The sequence below is a fragment of the Ambystoma mexicanum genome, chromosome 12 (genome assembly GCF_040938575.1).
Source record: "Ambystoma mexicanum isolate Mex_15411 chromosome 12, UKY_AmexF1_1, whole genome shotgun sequence".
NCBI lineage: Eukaryota > Metazoa > Chordata > Amphibia > Caudata > Ambystomatidae > Ambystoma > Ambystoma mexicanum.
The window spans coordinates 607,282,665-607,292,598 of NC_090936.1; the positions used below are offsets into that span (position 1 = coordinate 607,282,665).

The 9,934-nt window shown below is 47.5% G+C and overlaps 1 protein-coding gene across 1 annotated transcript in view; it reads right to left on the reverse strand.

Annotated features, from left to right (window-relative positions):
- Positions 1-9,261, reverse strand: part of UBE2L6 (ubiquitin conjugating enzyme E2 L6) — a 193,488-nt gene extending 184,227 nt beyond the window's left edge. Inside the window, exon 1 of the mRNA XM_069629021.1 lies at positions 9,129-9,261. Coding sequence (XP_069485122.1) covers positions 9,129-9,155 — 27 coding nt within the window. The 5' untranslated portion in view covers positions 9,156-9,261. The remainder of the gene's footprint in view (positions 1-9,128) is intronic.
- Between the last annotated feature and the right edge of the window lie 673 nt (positions 9,262-9,934).

Below are 9,934 nucleotides of genomic sequence, written 5' to 3' on the forward strand. Positions count from 1 at the left end.
TATTTAGGAGGCCGTCTGATAAGGACCACGTTTTCAGCTTCCGTCACAAAATTCTGAGATTCACAGTGTCAAAAGCTATGGACATGTCAACGTAGAGCGGCCTACCATTACTTTGTATGGCTGAGTATGCCAATGCATAACTCAGGAATCCATTTAGATGAGTGCTAAGCCCCCTTCTAAATCCAGTTTGAAGCCTGGAAAAACAACATATTGTGTCCACCCATGCTTCCAACTCAGCCATCACCAGGGCCACAAATAGTTTGCTGTCCACATCCAACAATGCTATTGGCCGGTAATTACTAGGTCTCTCTTTCTCCCCCTTCTTGTATATGGGTATTATGTAAGAAAGTGCCCAGGATTCTGGCGTTCTCTTAGTAAGAATAGCCTGAAACTAAATATACAGAGTACTAGCCAATATGACTGGAGCATATTTGAACACAATATTACTCAGACCATTTGGGCCTCGCGCTCAAGATGCTGATGCCTTACTTATTAGTGGCCCGATTATATCCACATCAAATTGCAAGGTCCATTGCTCCTTATCGGCCACAACAGTCTCAGAACCATTTGGGGGCTTTGTACATAAAAAACTATGCTTCACAAATAACTGCTGGGATGGGATTTTCCTGAACGTGGAGTTCGAGACATCCATGTTCCCAATTACTTCCCAGAAATTACAGGAATTCATTTTAAGTATAATTCTTAACATATTTGCACTATCTTGCTGTATTAAAAGGTAAATCTATGGGTTTTCAACCAATTTTTATATGTTTGATTCAGCTTACACTTCTTACCGCTTTTGACTTCTAGCAACAAATGTTACTTAGATACTTGCCTAAGGCTGATTCTTAATTCCCTTTTCCATCTTGTCACCACCGGATCACACATATGTCCTATGGTGCATATTTCCCTGGTTTGGTTTGGTGAGCGCACTAGTGTGAGAATTTATAAAAAAGGGAGACACTGTCCACCTGTAGTACTCTGCATTTATCTTCACAAGTGGTACAATGGCAGAATTACTTTAGTCGAGTATTAAAATTGTATATATCCCTTCTATTCCAACAAATAGCATTTCTGCCATTGTTCACTCTTAAGAATGACTATTTTTTGTACCATTTGACTGCAAGTCCTTATACCAAATACCACCACCAACATATTGTGATTGCCTACGATCATATCCTTAATATTAAATCAATAGCATTTCATGAGGACATTTCTTGACACAAATAAGTAATCAATACAAGATGTGACATTCCATTTGTCCAGATAGATCACCTCCCAAATCTCCCTTGTGGTTCCATTTAGCCTAAATAGGCTCCACAAATCTAACAATGTTTCTCCCTCCCCCACACCCCAAGTGCAGGTTTTTAATAAGAGACCTGGTTTAAAATCGTATGACCTGAAACATCTTCCAATTCCTTAATCTCTCATATGGTTATAGGGTTCTACTTTTGACACTCTTCTCCCCGAGGGATAAAGATATTATCCAATCCCAGGCCCTCCCGTCCTGGTGGTGGTGAGGCTCTGATCTTCCCCGAGTAGGTTCCTACCTCCATCATCCCCACTCAAATATATTGATCATTTGAAAGCCTAGTCTGCAGGCTTTCCGTCTTGCCTACCTTCTCTCGCCACCATCGACAGGCCCCCCCAGACCGACCGACCTCCCTCCCTCCCTCTTCCCCTCAGAATGGGCCGACCTATCATCTCTTCTTTCCTCCTCCCCTATACTTATCTTCCTTGGGGACTTTTATTTTTTTAATATTTGTATTGCACGACAAACAAGCCATCAGGGTGCTGGTTACATGGATAGCATGTAGAGAGAGGGTTACCGAGATGCAGATGTGTAGAGATACATACAGAGAAACTGGTGCATGAGGGGATATCTATGGGTAAGGAGACGGGTGTGGTACTGGAGTCGCAGAGAGCGGGACGTGAGGACGGAAGCTAGTGTCTAGGTGTCCTGAGTAAACAGGAAGGTTTTGAGCTGCTTGCGGAAGATCCCATATGATGGTTCTGCTCTCAAGTGTGGGAGATCATTTCACTGTTCTGCAGCGAGGGTATGGAAGCTGGCACCTCCAGACTTCAACATTCACTTCGACTATCGCTACTGTTCTCTTTCGTGACCTCTGCGAGACTCTTTCCTTCACTATTCTTCACTCTAGCCCAACACACTCTGCCGGACAACCTTGGATGCTCCCATCTCAACAGACATCCCTCTCTCCAACCCTCTTACTACTACTTTCTCCTGGTCAGACCATTCTCCTCTCTTCCCACCTTGACCTCCCCCGATACCACCACCTGCACTGCCATTCTCCTTCATTCGACCGATGAAGTGTCAGTCGCTACATTTGCCTCTTCCTTCATTGCCCCCTCCCCCCTTAAAACCCTTGCATCGGACTCCCCTGACTCTGTTCCATCCAACCTCCATCTCTCTCTCTCTCTCTCTTCATGGGGTAAAGAGCGCTAAGCAAATCCCCCGCAGCCTGTGTTAACCATCTATTGGCTATAGTGCAAACCTTGTCCACATTACTGGACCGCATCAAAGGGGATCTGGACTGATAGGCATCAAAGAGAGCCAGAAGGAAGCCCACCAGGGCAATTTCCAGAGAGTGGTCAAACAGCTGAAGTAAATGGGCATCAATCCGTACTTCAATAGGACCGTCTCGAGCACTGTACGTTGAGGAAGATGCAACAGGCTCCTCAACAGACATCTTTCCAATTTGGCCACTTCCTTGACAGTGACCAGGTTTCAGCACCATAGAGCACAGGGGATACCAACTTGGCTTGATATAGCTGTACCAACGATCCCGTAGAAACACCCCCTCCCTTCTGAGCAAAGGAGCGGATGCCTCCCACGGTCACATTAGACCTTACTCTAACTTGGACAAAATGGGTTGCTCCACTCAGACCGGGGTCCAGGTGCAATCCCAGATATTTATAGGACAGCACCACCTCTAGCTTATCCCCATCTGTTGTCCAACACCCGGTTTTCCTTTTCCTCCTCCGTGAGTCAAAGACCATGATTTTGGTTTTGGTGAGTTGACATCAGCATAGGTTTTCAATTTGTTTAAGGACATTTGGAACCCTCCTGGACCAAGGTCCAGGATTAAAAGGTCATCCGCATATGCCAGCCATTGGCCAGCCCAATTTAGGCGGGATAGCGACTGCCAATCCCAGGAATTCGCCTAGGTCTGAAAGGTAGAGATTAAACAATATGGGGGCTAGGGTACAGCCTTGTTTAAGGCCTCCATTTGTTGGGATCCAAGAGGTATGCCTGCCCTGCTGATCGAGTTTGATCTTTACTCTAGTCTGGGAATATAACAGAATAATCATTCTTAAGAGCCGAGGAGGGATGTTATATTTGGTCAGCTGTTCACACAGCTTGTTCCAGTTCACTGTGTCAAATACGGCACTGAAATCAATATATGCCGCGTAGACCGGAAGTTTCTTGATCACCGCTTGTTGAATTATGGTGTTAAGTGCAAGGACGTCAATACTGGTATTAGTGTTCTTCCGGAAACCTGTCTGGTTGCAAAGGATGATGTTACATTTTTCTGCCCCTTCCACAAGCTCTTTTAGAAGAACCAGGGCAAATATTTTTGCGGATATGTCCAGCAGGGCAAGCAGACGATAGTTCTTTGGATCGTCATAACTGCCCTTTTTTAATACCGTTACGATTATACTGTCTAACCAGGATTTAGGAATGATATCAAACGACTCAATGCTACAAGAAGTGCCGGGCCTGCAACCAGATATCCGGGTCTGACTTAATATTTTCCCATTGTTAGTGAGAGACTCCTATACAAGCTTTCGCCAGCGAAGGCACTCCTTTACATACTTATGTTTTTTCAACCATTTGCGATAATTATGTTTTGCCAAGCTTATCCGGTTACTGTGGGGCACTGACAATACTTCACACCTGGCAATGGCCTGCAATTCCCCCCTCAGTTTCCTTTTTCTGTCCCATATTTCCTTGTCAAAAGAACGAGGGTGGGAACTGCTAGGGCCAAGACCCACCCTACCTATAGAATGAATAGTTGTCAGGGAGCACCCCTGTATGATTCCCACAGCCGTCTCAAACTGAGAAACCACCAAGGGGAAACTCCTCTCCACAAGATGAACAAAAGAGCCCAGTGTATCTCATCTGGCCGGAATGGCCACGGCCAAATTCCGGTTGCTACAGGAAATTCGGTTCATGCCCGTATTAAGTTACATGACCAGTGGGGCCTTAGAGCCTGCTCTTTTGTCCGCAAGTCCAAGTGTGAGAGGAGTAAACGCACATGTCCATCACAACGGAGGGAAAGTTGGCGACAAACAAATAGTCCAGGATGCTGCTCCCTCCGGTGCCCACCAGGCAGAAATTAGGCAGGTTATCTGAGGGGCGTGAACCATTGATCATTGAGAAGCCCTGCATAGACAGCAGGCATGCCCACCACAGCCCCCAGCGGTGGTCTCTCCGTTTGGGCCCACTGGTTGCAGCTGGCCTCTCGTCAAAAGGTTCTTCCTCTAATGCAAGATCATAGAGTGGTATCCTTGAATTGAAGTCCCCGCAAAGAATTATTGGGCCATCAAAGTTCAGGTCACTCAGTATTCCCTCCATTTCCTTAAGCACAATAGATACACTTCCTTCTTATGGGGGTACATAGATGACTATAAGTATCTCCTGGGAGCAGGCAGAGGAAGATTCTGGGCAAAAGGACATTATGCCCATTAGTATGATGCTAGAGGTGGGAAAAAGCCTCTGCCAGCCCCATGGAGTTATTTACCCCAATGCAAGTCCCCCTTAGGGTGGCCTCTAGTGCCCTTCTCGGCCTCACACATTTTAAAGGTCCAAACATCAACAACAAGAGGGGGGGCGTCAACCAAGTCTCCTGGAGCATGACAATGCTGAATCCATTGATATATTCGAGTAAGCCATCCTGGGAAAACAGATTAACACGTCCCTTTGAATTCCAGCTCAAAGTCAAGAATGCAACCGAGGAACCATGGTCAGGAATGTTATGCCCCCCTCATCTCCACCAGATTAGCCAGACTTGGCAGATTTGAAACACAAGAGCAAAGCGGAAGAGGCAGGCATCTAGCTCATCCCCTGACTAACTCGCCTGCCACCTACTCCAAAGGAAATATCATTTTGCCATCTGCTCCAAGAAGAGGGCTCATGTCCTAGACTGCATTTCTTGAGCCACCAATAACACGGCTGCAATCTTTAAAATCTGCAAAGAACTTGCCAATCCTACTGCAGACCCCTCCTCTTCTCCTCCCTCCCTGGCCCTCTGCTCGGCACTTGCCACCCACTTCTCCACCAAAACTCTGGACATCATGTCCTCTCGGTCATATGCTCCCCCACCCCCTTTCGCTTGCCTTCCTTAGCTCCCCTCTCCCGCTATCTCCTTCTCTCCCATTGCACCAGAGGAGACTGCTAGAGTTGTCCCCTCTATAAATGTCTCCTCTAAACAGATGCCGCCCGCCTCGCTCCTCCAGAGCCATCAAGGACATCACCACCCGTCTCGCCCCAGCCTTGGCTGGCCTCTGCAACCACTCATTTGCCACTGGCTCCTTCCAACAACCCATTAAGCACTCTCTTGTGTACCCTCTCCTAAAAAAAAGCCATTTTCTGACCCTTCTTGCCCAGCTAATTATCACCCTATCTCTATCACCCCTTTTTTGGTACTTATGGAGAAGCTGGTCATTCCCCAACTGACCCTCCACACTAAAATGGCGGGCTGCCTCCATGAACACCAGTCCAGTTTCAGGGCTGAGGCACGGAAACTGCTCTCTTGAACACCCGCATAGACCTACTCTCTAATCTGGACTCAAGCACTCCCTCTGTTCTGATCCTCCTCGATCGATCTTCTGCCTTTGACACAGTTAACCACTCCCATCCTCATAAACCGTCTCCATGATACCCTAGGCATCACAGACAGGGCACCAGCGTGGCTTACCTGGCATCTCTTTCTCTACCTGATGTGTCCCTCAGAGCTCTATCCTATCGCCATGGCTTTTCAGCATCTACCTGGCCCCTTTGGCCCACCCGATCTCCACCTTCTCCCCTCATTTCCAGTGTTATGCAGACGACACACAGCTCTCTTTCAAGCTACCATCATCTACTACCTCCTCTCTCATAACCAATTGCTTGACTGATATTCAGGCATGGTGATCTGCCAATGATCTTTGCCTGAATGCCAGTAAGACAGAGATCCTTCTCATTGGAATGCCTGCTCCCAGCCTCCTCCCGCACCCCCCACACACTTTGGCCAGACTCCTTGGGTCCCTTACCCTCACCCACTTGTGAGGCAAAAAACCTTGGGATCATCTTAGACTATTCTCTCTCTTTCTCTCCACGCATCACAGACCTTGCCAAGAAGTCAAACCATCAGCTGCACCTCCTCGGGGGCATTCTTCCTTTCCTCACTATCCCCCAGACGCTCAAAGTCTCCAAAGCCCTGGTCCTCTCTATGCTGGACTACTACAACAGCCTCTTCCTCAATCTGCCCCTGTCCTCGCCTCGCCCCCTTCAACTACTCCAGAATAGGACTGCAAGACCTATCCTTAGCCTCAAGCCCAGGAACTGTATCTCTCCAGTCCTAAAATCTCTTCAATGGGTCCTGGTGACCGCAAGGGTCAAATGCAGACCCTTTCCATCACCCACAAGGTTGCCCGGTGCCTGGGACCTCTCTACATCCAGCTTTCCTCCCTAAATGAATCCCAGCCAGAGCTCTTTGGTCCTCTGGCTCCAACTCTCTGCAGGTTAAGCATTTCCCAAGCAGAGAGTGGGGGGTCCCTTTCCTTTGCTGGTTCCACCCTCTGGAATGGCCTCCCTGCCCCCTCAGAGTGAGCCAGATCTTAGGTTCCGAAACTCCTCAAGACTTTCCTCTTCCTTCCCCCGCCCTGCTAACTCTACCTCTGCGACTGGGGCCTGGTCCCATCAGTCATACAAGGGACAGACTACCAGTCCCCCCAGCATCCCTTGCCAGCACTTTCCCTCAGGGTCCCTTTCCTGAACTAGCCCAACCTGGTCCTCCCTGTCCACCGCACTCATTGTTCCTTCCCCAGTCTTGCCCTGGCACTTGCCACCTTGGCCCTGCCAGCACTTGCCCACACCTTCCCTTGTGCACCCCACTCCTACACTTCTCCTTCTACAGTTACCACATTGTCATGCACTTGCACGGTAAGATTGCACAAGGCAAATATAACCGTTTTTTGTGGTTCTCCCTTGTCCCCCCATCTTGTCTTGTGACGCCTGGAAACACTTGTGTATAGGTGCCATACAAATGTACAATAAAATACAATTTAAATATACTTCTTTGGAGAGACTACTGCAGGGCTACAACCTGGGACTGTCCAGATGTTTTGAGCTACAATTCTCATGATCCCTCACGTTTCACTTTGCCAGCTAGGGCTGTAGTCCAAAACATCTGGTAAGCCAAATATTGAAGACCCTGGACTACTGCAAAAGCCTGTTCATTGGTCGCTCTATCCATCAGCTCCAAGTCATCCAGAATAAAGCCGGACAGACTGACACTTGAACTAAAACCTATGTACCATATCACCCAGTCTTTACATGCCATCACTGGCTGCTGCCCACATACATTTTAAAGCATAATCTACAAAGCCTACTGGGACACTGTCCCGACCTACTTGAAGCAAAGGTCAAGAACTACTGTCCGCTGAGGCTGATCAGAACATTACTAGCAAAGAAAATCATCTTTGCAGCCTTTAGAAAAAGTTGACTGGTGTAAATACTGTGTCAACTGATGGAGCGTTCCTCTGGAACGACATAGCCTTTTTCGGCAGAAGAAAATCACACGCGCTCCAGTAAGTGACTTAAGAGTGTTGGCTTTACAGGGTACTTTGCTTTGAATTCTCAATCTGAAGCTGTCCCATCACTCGTTTACCCTCCTGTGCACATACCTTCCTCTCCTTGGCCAACAGCCAGGGTAGGAAATGGACCAGACAGAGCAGAGCGCCGATAATGTTTGTCTTGCTTGAGCGCTGCTGCATCCAGAGACCCAGGTGCTAGCCCAGGAAAGTCCCAGACATGTCACCAAGCCTCTCGCAGCCCACCCTTTAGAATACTCACTAGAGACTGACTACAGAGACAACTAAGGTCTCACATACGGTTTAGCATCTGTCCAAATTGGTATATATTTCTTGCAATTTACAGACCTTGTTTTTGCCATGAGGAGTATTGTGACTAACAAAGAGTAGAGTCCAACTTCCATTACGCGCTCATTCTTGCTGTCTCATCATCAGTCTTATTTTAAATTTGAGGTCATTTTTATGTTCCCAAAATGTTCTCTGCTTTTATGCAAATACTGCGTTGCGTGACTTCCCGGGGCCACGAGCCTCGGCCCCTTCCTACTGCTAGAAGGAGGACAAGGTTCTCCAGGTAAATTGTTTCCATTTCCAGCGCTGCTAACAGTTTCTATTCTTTCAGCCTTCCTGCCTTTGCTCTCCCCCCTGGCCATAGGCCCCGACTCCTAGCTCTATACTTGGTGCTAGTTTTCTCCTCACACTCCTCTTTAATGTAGCTGTAGCTGCTTTCGATTAATCACTCCTCCTCTCTTAAGATGACCTACCCCCTCCTCTTACTTAAGCATTTACCTCCATGCATGATCAGTTGCTCTTATGTGTTTGGACTACCTACCCTTGTCCTGTTCACCTTCACTTACAGATCTGAAAGCTTTAAAAAGGACTGTGACAGATATTTTTGTCCTTCCTCCGTCCCCTTTCCATGGAGGCGCCACGAAGCGCCTGTGCCCAGTTTGGCAGCGAACAAACGCTCAATAAATAGAACCTAGTGGATAGTGGTAACAACCCTTAAGTTCACATGGAAGTGTAACATGAGGAACACGTTACAAGGATTGCGGCAGGCAGATCTGACGAGAGGACACACACCCTTAAGGTCGTATATAGAGAGTTTCATCCGAGTTCTTTGGTTTCGATTATGGTTTCGCCCATAAACAGAAAGTGAAACCAATTAAACACCACACCTTTCTCGGACGCCCCTACCCGAAGCCGCGCTCATACTGCAGTCTTTCTGTTCCACCATCGATTGTGTATACTTGCCGACCCCTCTCCCGATATGTAATTATGTATCCCTTGTACCATCTCCCTGGAGCTCCTACCTTCAGAAGCCTCCGGCTGGTCGCCATCTTGGACAGTGACAGTAAACCCAAGCCAAGACAGGAAGCAGAGCGAGGATGTCATTGGTCCACTGAAAGCGGCGTGCAGGCATTGGTCAGAACAGGAAGCAATGAAACGCACGCACGGCACTTGAGAACCCCGTTCCTTCATGACGCTGCACTTCTCGGTGCTAGGGTAAACATTTCTTGTTAATAAGGTAAAGTGGCGTCGCGCCTCTCCAAAAGCGGTACAATGGTAACATATACATTTGCCTGTCTTTAAGACGGTCGCAGCCAGAGCACTTTTTAACAAATAATGTACCTAGAGCAGGGCAGTTTATAGCCAACATGATATTTAACACACCCCCGTCCTTCGCCACTCCCCCGGCACACGTCACTCCCAAACTACACCTATTTGTTGAGTGACAAAACCCCTCCTCAATATGAATAAATAATTGCTATATAAATGAAGCTGGGTTCATTACATTGTAATGCAAGTTCTTTACAAGAGAATTTTAATGTGAAAAAACAGCTGTTGCTGTCCAAGTAAATGTTTTTTCTGTCACCTGCTCTTACAGAAGGCCTTACCTGAATGCAGTTTCAAACTATCCATACTGGCACACTGGGGTGTGGCCAGCCTACTGGGGTCTGAGGGCCCACCGACCACTGGCCCTGTGTTGCAGGTGTTCTGTTCGTACTACCTCACTTGTATTTCGCAAGGGGCAATACTACACTAACCATATGAATTATTTTCTGATGGGAGGTTATCATTGCAATATGGACAATCTGCTACACTCTTATTCTATTCT